Source organism: Oncorhynchus gorbuscha, unplaced genomic scaffold (genome assembly GCF_021184085.1).
Source record: "Oncorhynchus gorbuscha isolate QuinsamMale2020 ecotype Even-year unplaced genomic scaffold, OgorEven_v1.0 Un_scaffold_866, whole genome shotgun sequence".
NCBI classification, from domain to species: Eukaryota; Metazoa; Chordata; class Actinopteri; order Salmoniformes; family Salmonidae; genus Oncorhynchus; species Oncorhynchus gorbuscha.
This window is the reverse complement of record NW_025745850.1, coordinates 42,133-56,360: the sequence shown is the minus strand read 5'-3', so window position 1 is coordinate 56,360 and position 14,228 is coordinate 42,133. Positions and strand designations below refer to the sequence as shown.

At 45.5% G+C, this 14,228-nt stretch overlaps 2 protein-coding genes and 1 pseudogene across 2 annotated transcripts in view; 1 reads left to right on the top strand and 2 right to left on the bottom strand.

The window, feature by feature from the left end:
- The window catches only part of pcca (propionyl-CoA carboxylase subunit alpha), a 57,780-nt gene extending 54,185 nt beyond the window's left edge, over positions 1-3,595 (bottom strand). Inside the window, exons 1-2 of the mRNA XM_046335853.1 lie at positions 3,470-3,595; positions 2,708-2,785 (exon numbers count right to left, since the gene is read on the bottom strand). Coding sequence (XP_046191809.1) covers positions 2,708-2,785; positions 3,470-3,523 — 132 coding nt within the window. The 5' untranslated portion in view covers positions 3,524-3,595. The remainder of the gene's footprint in view (positions 1-2,707; positions 2,786-3,469) is intronic.
- Positions 3,596-4,534: 939 nt separating this feature from the next.
- Positions 4,535-7,876, bottom strand: LOC124020613 (zinc finger protein ZIC 2-like). Its single transcript, XM_046335850.1, has 3 exons — positions 6,247-7,876; positions 5,526-5,689; positions 4,535-5,386 (listed from the first exon to the last, which is right to left on the bottom strand). The coding sequence occupies exons 1-3, from the start codon at positions 7,091-7,093 to the stop codon at positions 5,204-5,206; spliced, it is 1,194 nt and encodes a 397-aa protein (XP_046191806.1). The 5' UTR covers positions 7,094-7,876; the 3' UTR covers positions 4,535-5,203.
- Positions 7,877-8,714: 838 nt separating this feature from the next.
- On the top strand, positions 8,715-12,416 carry LOC124020614 (annotated as a pseudogene).
- Positions 12,417-14,228: the final 1,812 nt, after the last annotated feature.

The window sequence follows — 14,228 nt, the reverse complement described above, 5'->3', positions numbered from 1 at the left end:
CATGTGACAACCCTGCACCCAGTGAGCCATACTACTCCTATCCTTCCTGGCATCATGTGACAACCCTGCACCCAGTCAGCCATACTACTCCTATCCTTCCTGGCATCATGTGACAACCCTGCACCCAGTGAGCCATACTACTCCTATCCTTCCTGGCATCATGTGACAACCCTGCACCCAGTGAGCCATACTACTCCTATCCTTCCTGGCATCATGTGACAACCCTGCACCCAGTGAGCCATACTACTCCTATCCTTCCATTGTATCATCATGTGACAACCCTGCACCCAGTGAGCCATACTACTCCTATCCTTCCTGGCATCATGTGACAACCCTGCACCCAGTGAGCCATACTACTCCTATCCTATCCAGTGAGCCATACTCCTCCTGGCATCATGTGACAACCCTGCACCCAGTGAGCCATACTACTCCTATCCTTCCTGGCATCATGTGACAACCCTGCACCCAGTGAGCCATACTACTCCTATCCTTCCTGGCATCATGTGACAACCCTGCACCCAGTGAGCCATACTACTCCTATCCTTCCTGGCATCATGTGATAACCCTGCACCCAGTGAGCCATACTACTCCTATCCTTCCTGGCATCATGTGATAACCCTGCACCCAGTCAGCCATACTACTCCTATCCAATGTTCCCTCTATACTGCACCTCCTCCAGACGCTGACGCAAGAGACTGAACATCAGAGTTCACCCCATTAGTTTGCACTACAGGGCCTTCGGAAAGTATTCAGACCCCTTGACTTTTTCCACATGTTGTTACTTATTCTAAAATGGTTTAAATAAGATTTAGCATCTACACGCATTGCCCCATAATGAAACAGCAAAAACGTTTTTTTTTATGTTTGCAAATGTATAAAAATTTAAAATAAAAATAGCTTAGTAGTATTCAGATCCTTCGTTATGAGACTCGAAATTGAGCTCAGGTGCATCCATTGATCATCCTTCAGATGTTTCTACAACTTGATTGGAGTCCACCTGGGGTAAATTCAATTGGTTAGACATGATTTGGAAAGGCACACACCCGTCTAGATAAGGTCCCACAGTTGACAGTGCATGTCAGAGCAAAAACCATTGTGTCGAGGCACAGATCTGGGGAAGGGTATCAAAACATTCTTGCAGCAATTAAGGTCCCCAAGAACATAGTGGCCTCCATCATTCTTAGCCTCCATCATAGATCTGGCCACCAGGCCAAACTGATCAATCAGGGAAGAAGGGCCTTGGTCAGGGAGGTGACCAAGAACCCGATGGTCACTCTGACAGAGCTCCAGAGATCCTCTGTGGAGATGGGAGAACCTTCTGGAAGGACAACAATCTTTGCAGCACTCCACCAATCAGGCCTTAATGGTAGAGTGGCCAGACAGAAGCTACTCCTCAGTAAAAGGCACATGACAGCTCGCATGGAGTTTGTCAAAAGGTACCTAAAGACTTTCAGACCATGAGAAACAAGATTCTCTGGTCTGATGAAACCAAGATTGAAGTCTTTGGCCTGAATGTCAAGCATCACTTCTGGAGGAAACCTGGCACCATCCCTACGGTGAAGCATGGAGGTGGCAGCATCATGCTTTGGGGATGTTTTTCAGTGGCATGGACTGAGAGATTCTTCAAATAGCCACTTTTTGCCTCAATGACAATACCACCCATACCTTATAACAACACAACTAACTGGCTCAAACGGATTAAGGAAAGAAATTCCACAAATGAACTTTTAAGAAGGCAAACCTGTTCATTGAAATGCATTCCAGGTGACTACCTTGTGAATCTGGTTGAGAGAATGCCAAGACTGTACAAAGCTGTCATCAAGGCAAAGCCATACTTTGGAGAATCTGGCTACTTTGAAGAATCTCAAATATAAAATATATTTAGATTTGTTTATCACTTTTTTTGGTTACTATATGATTCCACATGTGTTATTTCATAGTTTTGATGTCTTCAATATTATTCTACAATGTAGAAAATAGTAAAAAGAAAAACCCTTGAATGAGGCAGTGTTGTACAACTTTTGACCAGTAGTGTATGTAAATGTTATTTCAGTTTTGTATACATTTTTTAAATTAGAAAGACAAATTCTACTGTTTTTGCTTTGTCATTATGGGGTATTGTGTGTATATTGATGGAGGGGGGGGGGTGATTTAATCCATTTAGAATATGGTTGTAATGTAACAAAATGTGGAAAAAGTCAAGGGGTCTCAATACTTTCCGAAGGAAAAAGGTTTTTTTCTGTGATCGAATCAACATTATATCAGCCCCTTTTCAACGCAACAAGCCAAAACAAATCTAGCTTTGCAAGATTGAGTCTGTGATGTTGTAGGCAGAGCTGGAGCACAACGGAGTAGAATTCTATTGGCCCACGAGTTGTCTTTCAATACCCTGTAGGATATATATCAAAAGCTATTTGCACATTTAAATGTTATGGGATTTGCTCCATTGGTTTTGTCGGTAGGCCTACATTATGCTCCAATAGCCTGTCTGTCTAAAACTGTAAGGGTTCAGCCTCTGTTCACTGTAAACTCTCGCTGGACGTTGCACAACATTCTCACAACATTCAACTCACAAGACCTGAAATGTGCTCTGTGCTCAGTGCTCAGTGACCCCCCCCTCACACAAAAAAAAGAAATTGAGGGAACATTGGTCCTAGCCTTCCCTGCATCCTTGTGACAGCCCTGCACCCTGTGAATCATATGTTACCTTCTCATTGGAATCATAAACAGTGGAGTACTGGACTCGACTGGCCGCCACACAGCATCTGGACTGGAAAGAGGCATGCTGCAGGGAAACATTTCAGAAACATGAACGTTATAGTACCACACACAAACATCAGAAACACCACTCTTCGCTATTCTTTATAATGGACACATGCCGAACATCACAAAGAGGTGAAGGTTAAACGTGATGGCAGCTGTGTTGTTTCTATTACACCAACAGCGCCCAGTATTGCTGAGCTGGAACGAAGGCATATCCCGATATACGATTGGTCACAACGTTACATTCAAGGACAGTTTTTCGTTCAAAGACAGTTACATTCAGTCATGTGGTGAAGGTTCAACCAGTTCAGGATTGTATTATATAGTGTAACAACGTATTAGCAAGATGCTAACGGGTTGGACGCTTTGACATTGACAGAGGAGGAACGGACGAAGCTGTACATTCTCTAATACGAGTAACTTAAACATTTATACCGCGAAATTAAACATTTACAATGTCAGATAGAGTAGAGAATGCTTACATCTTACAAACTTCAAAAGAAGAGAGACGGCTTGAGAGAAGGTGTGTGAGTGACAGACAGACTTGCTCGCTTGGCAGGCTAGCGAACAGATGTCCGATTGTGTGGTGCTAGAAACTTGCATTTAAAAAGCATAGATTTTGTCGGCTGTTTAGGTTTTGCAAGAGCTCTTCATGAATTTCAAATAACTAGCTGCAAGATTAAGTTTACAATAACTGACAGCTCACCTTAGCAACAAGCAAAACTCTTCGCAGGGTTGAAGTGATCATGTACGCCGCCATGTCTGTCCGGGTGAGGGGAGCGTAGTAATGACGTATGACAGGGGAGTGTGCTCCGTCTTCCAATCAAATCGAGTAACCTGACGTAGAAGGACGTACGTAGAAGTACGTACGTAGAAGGACGTCGGTAGAGCTTGAGAGGTTTGAATGTATTTAGATTGAATGGACCATGCAGTAACCTGCTTTTATAATGCAAAGCCTCGTCTTAACTTATTTGTCCGTCTGTTTTCTCACCTTCTCGTCTGTTTTCCTACCTTTTCAAATGATATGAACAACAATGATGTTGAATATTATCAACATAGTAGGCATTTCCAGTGACATTTGGAAATTGTGGACTTTTACAGAGATAAGCCTAGAAGAAATCCATTAGTCCCATATTTTCATAATGTAATTGTAGTGTCATACAGTATAATACAGTCATGTACAATATCAATGTATCTTCATTATTCTCTGGAAATGGGGAAGAAATCTATAAAAACTGAAATGATGGAATTAGGTCTATATCTGGGTTTATGTAGGTTAGCCTGTAGACTTCTTTCCCCTCGTTTACCGTTCTTTCCTGTTGTATCGTCTCTCCTTATTGTCCACTGCAATGACAGGAATCAAATCAGAACACAGCAGGCCGTGTAAACTCCAACCTGTAAGAAATGACTGGCGCGGTGTTAAAATACTATTTGCGATGTAATATTGAGTGTCAGGTACACGGTGTGTTAGCGTGGGTATTCAGACACCGCTCCAGACTGTTATCCTCGCTGATTATTACTCGTGTAAAATAGTCATGTACAACAACAAAAAATTAAATGGTCGAATTAATAAACTAAAGGGGTCTCATTTCAATGACCTTTTTTTTTAAACGAACAAACATGAAATAACAAAACAAGTTGTATTTCTCATAAACAATAGTTTGGTGGCGATCAATCCAAGTTGTCCAGCCATATGAAGGATCAGGTCATCCCTTCTCCACAGAAATAATCAATCATTGAATTGATGATTCTGAACAATAGACGCATGATAATTTATGCATAAATGTAATTTATTATCTTACATATCAGTAGGGTACATATACTGTAGGTGCAGGGAGCGTTCAAACGGAACGTTCTTTTAATGCAAAACATTTACAGAGACACGAATTTAAAAAGGAATTAAGACAGGCATGTTAAACATCAGATTCATTTTACTAACACGTCTGTTAACATAATAGACTTACAGAAAAACAACACAGCAACTTTCTTTTTTTATATAAATTATGTCTCAACTGGGCATCTCAAGAGGTCGTTCATGGAGGAGAACGCATATTCAACCTGTTCAACTTCAACAAAAACTTGTTTTCTATTTTTTTTTTAAATGTGCACAATTAAACAAAGGTTAACTTTGGCACTTATTTAAAATACTTTTAAATATTTCATGTTCAGTCTCAAACTCCCCATCAACTATAAAAATAACCGATCTCAAAATGACAACGAAAGACTGATAATTAAACAACCATCGAAAGAAAAATAACGTTTGTTTTTTACATAAGACATTTTCTTCTTTGGCTTCCAATGTTTTAGTGCAACGTTCTTGATTCATATTTCAACCGCGCGTAAAGCGTCCATTTAGGCCAGTCAGATGCTCATTGTATTTGTTGCCTGTTTTTCCTTCATTTTTTTGCCGTCGTTTTCCCGTTAGTCTTGAGTGTGGTCCTCAGACATACCACTCACTGAAGTTGGACGAGAGGTTGCTGTGTCCGCTACCGAGGACCACAGAGTCCGGGGACATGGTGCTCTGGGTCTCCGAGGCAGGGGACACTAAACTCGGGGGCGTCGAGGACTCATACCCGCTGCTGGCTCCGGGAGAAGTGTCTGCTACTGACAAAGAATCATGCACCTAAAATAAATCAAAACAAATCTGTCAAAAAAACACTTCCTCAAAGTTGACCACAATTTCGGCACAAAAGTCCCCACAATTTTGTCACAGAACAAAGTTGTCCAGGAGAAGTATATTTTGGCAAAGAGAGAAAACGGACCTTCATATGTTTTCTCAGGGAGCTGGGGTGTGTGTAGGACTTGACACACTTCTTGCACAGATAGGGCTTGTCAGACGTGTGAACGTGCAGGTGTTTCTTGCGGTCACTGCTGTTGGCGAAGCGTCTGTCGCAGCCGAAGAAATCACACATGAACGGTTTCTCCCCTGGAGGAGAACAGAATGAGGGGATTCGTTTAAATGGGTTTGTTGGTTTAAATACAGTCACCGTTGTTTTCAAATATCTGATACGATTTAGTTATAGACCCCGCCGATAAAACCCAAAGCACATCAACAAATAAAAACATGGAGAGTTATGAATCCTTTTTGAAGGACACAGGCCTGGGGACACCGGCCTGGGGACACCGGCCTGGGGACACCGGCCTGGGGACACCGGCCTGGGGACACCGGCCTGGGGACACTTACCTATACACTCTCTAAAGAACCTCACTTCATACAAAACTCAAATCAGATATCTGAAACTGACGTTTATATCCATGACATATTCAACCTGCAGACATCAAATCAAAATTAAATCAAACTTTATTTGTCACATACAACAAGTGTAGACTTTACCGTGAAATGCTTAATTACAAGCCCTTAATAACCAACAGTGCAGTTCAAGAAGAGGTAAAAATATATTTACCAAATAAACTAAAGTAAAAAAAATATATAAAAAGTAACACAACATAACAATAATGAGGCTATATTTCGTTTTAAATTACCTGTGTGAGTTCTCTTGTGTATCTTCAAGTTCTCAGAGCGCGCAAAGACCTTGCTGCACGCGGGGAACGGACACGCGAAAGGCTTCTCTCCAGTGTGCACCCGAATATGATTCACCAGCTTGTATTTGGCCTTGAACGATTTGTTCTCGCGCGGGCACTCTTCCCAGAAGCAGGTGTGGCTACTCTGCTCGGGCCCACCGACGTGCTCCACGGAGACGTGCGTAACCAACTCGTGCATGGTGCCGTAGGTCTTGCCACAGCACCGGCTCGCCCCGCCGGGCTGGTCCGGGTCTATCCACTTGCAGATCAACTCTTGTTTGATGCACTGCTGCCGCATGAAGCGGAAGAACGCGGCTGGGTGATGATGGTGGTGAGCTGACATGCCCATGTTGTGACCCATGGCCCCATATTGGCCGTAAGGATCGCCCCTTGGACCGGAAACATGGTGATACTGGTCCGCTCTCCCGAATACCTCCCCTGGTAGTCCCAGCACGTTAGCAGAGCCGTGGTGCTGGTCGTGCATCCCGGGAAAGAGGAGGTGTCCATGCCCGTGGCCCTGGCCCTCTACGTGTGAGTGATGGAGAGACCCAGCCATAGTCCTGAGGAGAGAGTGCTGATCGCTGGCAGGGGAAGAGTCTCCGAATCCCCGGTTACGCAGGATAAAGTCCCGTGTGGAGTTGGCGTAGGATGGGCCATACCCGAGTCCCTGGCTGGCGATGTGGACCGACTCCATAAAGCTGGGGTCTCTCTCCTGCATCTCGACTGGTGAATGCGCGGAGTGGTGCCTTTGGAACGCGCTCGCACTGACCCCTGAGCCTGATTGCTGGTGACCTCCCTCCAACAGCATCACAGCACGAGCCTGGGCTCGACGAATGGAACGATGCGCAAAGTAAATATGTGAACTGTAGGCGTGCGTAGAAAGCGGTTGAAGAAGTGTCCAAAAGCTCCAAATAAAAATATTTTTCTTTCTCAAATGAGGACTCAATACCTTGCCGCAAAACACATTCCAGATAATTCCTCAGCACCCCAAGGAGAAAAAACTTCCTCAAACTGTGAATGAATAGTTTTGCAGAAGTCTCAACGGGAATGTGCCATGTAATTTACCCGGGAATGAATAAAGGTATTGTGGTAAATGTTCAGAATGCTGTTTGTAAGTATGACTGTTCACTACAACGTGAAAATGCTTATCCCGGGGTCTTCAAAGGGCACTTTACCTCCCCTTTTTACAGAACACCGGGTGTCCACCAAACGCACTCTAATTGGCCACTGCAGATCATCCCGATCCCAGCCATTCCACCAATTACAGGCAAGCGTCTCATGACTAATCGATGTTTGCTCCGCCCATGTTTTATTACTCTGGAAAGTCTTAACGGGAAAATTACAAATGTTAGGTGAAATCCTGAAAGTGAAACCAGTTGCTTGAATGCTGAATAGTGATGGAGGGAAAAAATACATTAAGTTGTGTGGAAAGTATATATTTTCACTCACACAACACACACACGAGCGTTTAATAATAGATTTTGTAAGCTTTTGTCATGTTATGTCAGATCAAAGCTAACATCTGTTTTAACTGATGCACCTCAGCCATACAATTTCATTAGGCCTAAATAAACCCCCCCAAGGAGATTTATGTTTAAAGTGAATAAAATGGATTTACAGCAAGGAGAAGAATGACCCCCCCCCCCACAAAAAAAAGTTCCGCTGCTCCATGGTTACAGTTACGCACGGCCCTACCTCTTTTGTCCCGCTGGAAACACCACAGGAGTGAGTCGAGTTCAAAGGCAGCCCTGCAGCTCTGGGGTTGGAGGGAAAAAACAACCTTTCAGTCTGAGAGAATGAAGTGTCTCTGTGGAACCATAAAACATGAACCCTGTCCTGTTAGAGGCGCAGAGGAAGATACAACAAAACAGCTATAGGACCAAAATACAATTGCAAATGTTTGAAATCCGATTCCAAATTATTAGCAGAATCTTCAAGACTTTTCATTTAGGAACATCCCATGTTCCTTACTATCCACTGAATGTGTCAAACCATATATAGAATGAAAAGTGGATATTCTGCAAACGAAATATTTGATATTCTATTGCCAATTCAATTATGTGACAAATGCCCAAGGAAAAGTTTAATTTCTTACAATTCCACGTTTTACATTTAGTAAATATATGGTTGTGGCCACAACTATCAAATTATTTAGATAGAAAGGACATAGTTTATAACAAAATCAAACGTGGCAAAAGAAAACAACGTTTATTTTTGCTAATCGGGGGGAGGAAAAAAACCATCAACCAACATGGATTAAATTTGAAGTAAATCTGTCTTCTCGTGATAGGCTATAGAGGGCATTGACATTATGCATATGTGGTCCCAGCCTATAGATGACACAGATGTTCACTTGGCGAGCGTCCTCGTGCTTACCACTGGGGGGGCGCATCTCAATAATTCCGAGTATATTCTCATCTCCTTTCCTTCGAATTCACTGATCTGAAAAGACTGGAGTGAGGAAATAAATCACCTTCATCCGCCATATTGCTTTCTTCTGTTTGTCAAATCAGTGCCGCCTGAGCTGAAGGAATAGGTGATGAAGAGAGGACGCCATTTTACACCATTGGGATACGATCATAGATCTGCCAGTTTTTCTTACAACTATGTGGGGACGGACCACCTGGTTCTAACCGGGTTTACGGCCAATTTACCGAATATGCCTCATGCTCCTCGGTAGTCCAAAACCTGGGCGGACCGCGTTAAGATCAACGTGGTTTCCCCAAATCAGCACGGTTTCTATCTGCAGCTGCAGGAAGCATAAAGGACAGAGAAAGGCAAGACAGCCAGCCCGAGGCCCGTCTATACTACCATGCAGCGGCCGGGTGGTCGCCATCGCCACAATGGCCACTCTCTGCTCCGCAATAACAATTCCATGATCTCATACATCGCTTCTCCTTCACCGCGCGCTTCCACCACGGGCGCCTATGCGGAATACTCCACCAACAACAACAGGCCGATAAAGCCCGAGCTGGTCTGCAAATGGACGGACCACGAGCACCGTGACCGAACTTCAAAACAAAGGATATGCGACCAAACTTTTAGCTCCATGCACGAGCTGGTGGACCACGTAAGCACCGAGCACGTCGCTGGGCTCGAGCCCCTGAGCCATGTTTGTATGTGGGAAGAATGCCTGAGAGAAGGAAAGGCGTTTAAAGCCAAATATAAACTGATAAACCACATCAGGGTACACACTGGGGAGAAACCGTTCTCCTGCACTTTCCCAGACTGCGGGAAAGTGTTTGCTCGGTCGGAAAACCTCAAGATTCACACGCGCACGCACACAGGTATGTAGATTATGTTTCATAAAGGACACTGGGAATGCCAACAAAAGAACCTACCCTTTCGTCTCCTTCATTCCGTAGTGAAAGGTTCTGTTATTCTATATGGCGTCATTGGGCCTATAATACAACTCAACAATGGGACAACATTCTAGATGTATATACAGTACGTTAGTCACTGCTTGCCAGACAGGCAGAGCACGTCATCATGTTTACATGTTCCACACACAGTCCTATTCAGGAAGTAGTCTGTTGGTAGAGTAGTGGATGACACTGTGTGGTGGGGTTTGGCCATTGACAAGAAGGACCTGTTTAAAGGGAAGGTCCAGGGAAACCAGCTGTAGAAAAGGGAAGTTGTTCTCAGTCAGTGAAGTGACACTGTTTGACATATTTCATGCAGCGACATCAACTCGAGGCTGACAGATGGAGCACGGTACACATAGTAGGGTGGAGCGCGGTACACACAGTAGGGTGGAGCGCGGTACACACAGTAGGGTGGAGCGCGGTACACACAGTAGGGTGGAGCGCGGTACACACAGTAGGGTGGAGCGCGGTACACACAGTAGGGTGGAGCGCGTTACACACAGTAGGGTGGAGCGCGTTACACACAGTAGGGTGGAGCGCGGTACACACAGTAGGGTGGAGCGCGGTACACACAGTAGGGTGGAGCGCGGTACACACAGTAGGGTGGAGCGCGGTACACACAGTAGGGTGGAGCGCGGTTACACACAGTAGGGTGGAGCGCGGTACACACAGTAGGGTGGAGCGCGGTACACACAGTAGGGTGGAGCGCGGTACACACAGTAGGGTGGAGCGCGGTACACACAGTAGGGTGGAGCGCGGTACACACAGTAGGGTGGAGCGCGGTACACACAGTAGGGTGGAGCGGTACACACAGTAGGGTGGAGCGCGGTACACACAGTAGGGTGGAGCGCGGTACACACAGTAGGGTGGAGCGCGGTACACACAGTAGGGTGGAGCGCGGTACACACAGTAGGGTGGAGCGCGTTACACACAGTAGGGTGGAGCGCGTTACACACAGTAGGGTGGAGCGCGGTACACACAGTAGGGTGGAGCGCGGTACACACAGGGTGGAGTACACACAGGTGGAGCGCGGTACACACAGTAGGGTGGAGCGCGGTACACACAGTAGGGTGGAGCGTACACACAGTAGGGTGGAGCGCGGTACACACAGTAGGGTGGAGCGCGGTACACACAGTAGGGTGGAGCGCGGTACACACAGTAGGGTGGAGCGCGGTACACACAGTAGGGTGGAGCGCGGTACACACAGTAGGGTGGAGCGCGGTACACACAGTAGGGTGGAGCGCCGTACACACAGTAGGGTGGAGCGCGGTACACACAGTAGGGTGGAGCGCGGTACACACAGTAGGGTGGAGCGCGGTACACACAGTAGGGTGGAGCGCGGGCGTTACACACAGTAGGGTGGAGCGCGGTACACACAGTAGGGTGGAGCGCGTTACACAGTAGGGTGGAGCGTTACAAATTTGCCAACAGTAGGGTAGGTTACACACAGTAGGGTGGAGCGCGGTACACACAGTAGGGTGGAGCGGTACACACAGTAGGGTGGAGCGCGGTACACACAGTAGGGTGGAGCGCCGTACACACAGTAGGGTGGAGCGCGGTACACACAGTAGGGTGGAGCGCCGTACACACAGTAGGGTGGAGCGCCGTACACACAGTAGGGTGGAGTGCGGTACACACAGTAGGATGGAGCGCGGTACACACAGTATGTTGTGTTGAAGATGTTTAGTCCTGTGACTGATGTCATCATTCTATATCCTCTCCATAACACCTTTCACCTCTCTTTCTAGGTGAGAAGCCATTTCAGTGTGAGTTCCCCGGCTGCCTAGATCATAATGCTAGCGGAAATTTGCCAACAGTAGTGACCGTAAGAAGCACTCGCAGGTTCACACCAGCGCCAAACCGTACGACTGCAAGTCCCACGGCTGCTTCAAGTCCTACACGCACCCCAGCTCCCTCAGAAAACACATGAAGACCCACCTCAACGCACTCAAGTCCTCTCCTACCTCCGAACCCATAGACCTGTCGTTCACAGGGATTCTTGGGAAACGTAGTTCCCGGGATTACGTAGCTTCGCGGACTAACTGCTCGTCCTCCAGGCTCTCGCTGGCTCCGCCGGTGTCCAACATGAAGGAGTGGTACGTGTGTACCAGGACCACAGGTCAGGGACAGAACTACCTCCAACTCACAGCAGACCAGATCAAGTCAGAACCGTGCGGTGCTGATGAGGAGTATTATAACCCCACGTAGCAGGAGGCTTTGCATTAGGGACTGTGTCCACTACAATGGATCCTAAATACAGGGGTAGAAGCTGTAAGGACATGACATACGTCTCGTATCAATATGGCCATGTGATTATTTAAAACACTTATTATTATTATTTTAACCTTTTATTTAACTTGGCTAGTCAGTTAAGGACGAATTCTGGCCCGGCCCAAACCTGGGACGACACTGGGACGATTGTGGGACTCCCAATCACGGGCGGATATGATACAGCCTGGATTCAAACCAGGGACTGTAGTGACACAACTCCATGCACTGAGATGCAGTGCCTTAGACCGCTGCGCCACTCGGGAGCGATGAGCACAACACACTTCCCCTGTCAATATGGAGGTGGACAGATGGAATGGAGACTCACTGTATGTGTGAATGTCTGGGCCAGTGTTCATAATGTAGCGCCATGTAAGAGTGCTGATCTGGGATCAGGTTAGCCTTTTAGATCATAATGAATACTAGAGAGAGGACCAGATCCTAGTGCTGATCTGGGATCAGGTTAGCCTTTTAGATAATAATGAATACTAGAGAGAGGACCAGATCCTAGTGCTGATCTGGGATCAGGTTAGCCTTTTAGATCATAATGAATACTAGAGAGAGGACCAGATCCCAGTGCTGATCTGGGATCAGGTTAGCCTTTTAGATCATAATGAATACTAGAGAGAGGACCAGATCCTAGTGCTGATCTGGGATCAGGTTAGCCTTTTAGATCATAATGAATACTAGAGAGAGGACCAGATCCTAGTGCTGATCTGGGATCAGGTTAGCCTTTTAGATAATAATGAATACTAGAGAGAGGACCAGATCCTAGTGCTGATCTGGGATCAGGTTAGCCTTTTAGATCATAATGAATACTAGAGAGAGGACCAGATCCTAGTGCTGGTCTGGGATCAGGTTAGCCTTTTAGATCATAATGAATACTAGAGAGAGGACCAGATCCTAGTGCTGATCTGGGATCAGGTTAGCCTTTTAAAAATCATATTGAAAAAGATAGCATTAGACAAGGAGGACCTGATCCTGGATCAGTACTCTGCAGCGCTTTATGAGTACAGGCCCTGATGTCCGTGTGTTATCTAATGAGAAGCCGTAGCCATGAAATGTATTGCCATAAGAGATTAAAGACAACACCCCTCTGATTGACACCCGGGGGCCCGTATTCACAGAGCGTCTCAGAGTAGGAACGCTGATCTAGGATTTAACAGACAAAACTGCTTTGTAAATACGGGGCCTGATCCGAGTTAGATTCTTAAACATATTTGAGCTGCGCTTGATTTACTTATTTATGGAGTTGGCACTTTTCTGATTGGTCCATTGGTTCCTGTGTACCAGACAAACTAAATCAAGCGCATCTCAAGTATTTGACAAATGTAATGGACTCATGTCTGGTTGTAAAGCGACTGAAGCAGAGCGTCCGGTGTAGTAATGTAAACATAAAGGTACCTCTGAGACGGTTTGCTCTGTTCAATAACTGTCAGATAGACTCTCTTAAAGACTACTTCCAATGGAAGACATGGTGAACGTTCCCATGACAGCAGCTCTGGCCCTATAGAAGCCATGTTATGATGTACTTAATGACTTGGGTGTAGAACCATGATGGGGTTTCGTTGAATTCTGAATGTGAGTAACGTTGCCAGAACCTCATGATGAGTCACTCTGTTTACATGTGACTGTGCTGATCAGTGTGGTGGTCGTTGCTGTGTTGACTTACAGCGACTAGGTTTATTATATTTTCTGAACATTTTATTATTGTGTTTTAAATCTATTTTCTCAGCCTTTCATAGTGCCTCATTAAACCCTATTCCCACATTGATATGTCTATTGGTGAGCTGTTAATTACCACACAACAGATTCATCCTCTATGCTAATAACAGCTGATTTCAGTCAGACAAATATGTTTTCTATGTGGTCAAAGTGAATAGAAACTGTGTGTATAAATAATAATAATAAATACTCATCATTTCCCCCAGAAGTAACACGTTGTCCGCTTGTTTTTAAGCAGTATTGACAAGTGAATTATATTGACTATATAAAAGGGGCCTCCTCTTTCGTCCTGGGAAGCACCATGTATGGCCTTTCTCTGTTTCTATTCACTTTGAAAGTTGAAAATGCTACTTTCTCGTTTGCATTATATACAGGAAGTGTCTTTGTGAATGGTAGGAATCAACCAGATGAAGAGACTTGAGGAAAACAGTCAAACCTGACAGACAAACTCCAGCCGGTTGCAAGGCGCCTGTGGACCACAAGGCAGCTGCCAGTGGATGAGTAAGAGAGGGCTTTTAACATGGAACCTACCAGGGGAACAGCGTTCTGTTGTCATAACAACACTGCTGAGATGAGTAAGAGAGG

Coding starts and splice junctions, on each gene's coding strand:
- LOC124020613 (XM_046335850.1), bottom strand. CDS start 7,093: ATGCTGTTGGAGGGAGGTCACCAGCAATCAGGCTCAGGGGTCAGTGCG. Junction 5,690..6,246: donor ACACAAGAGAACTCACACAG/GTAATTTAAAAC, acceptor GTTCTCCTCCAG/GGGAGAAACCGTTCATGTGT. Junction 5,387..5,525: donor CCCTGAGAAAACATATGAAG/GTCCGTTTTCTC, acceptor GATTTATTTTAG/GTGCATGATTCTTTGTCAGT.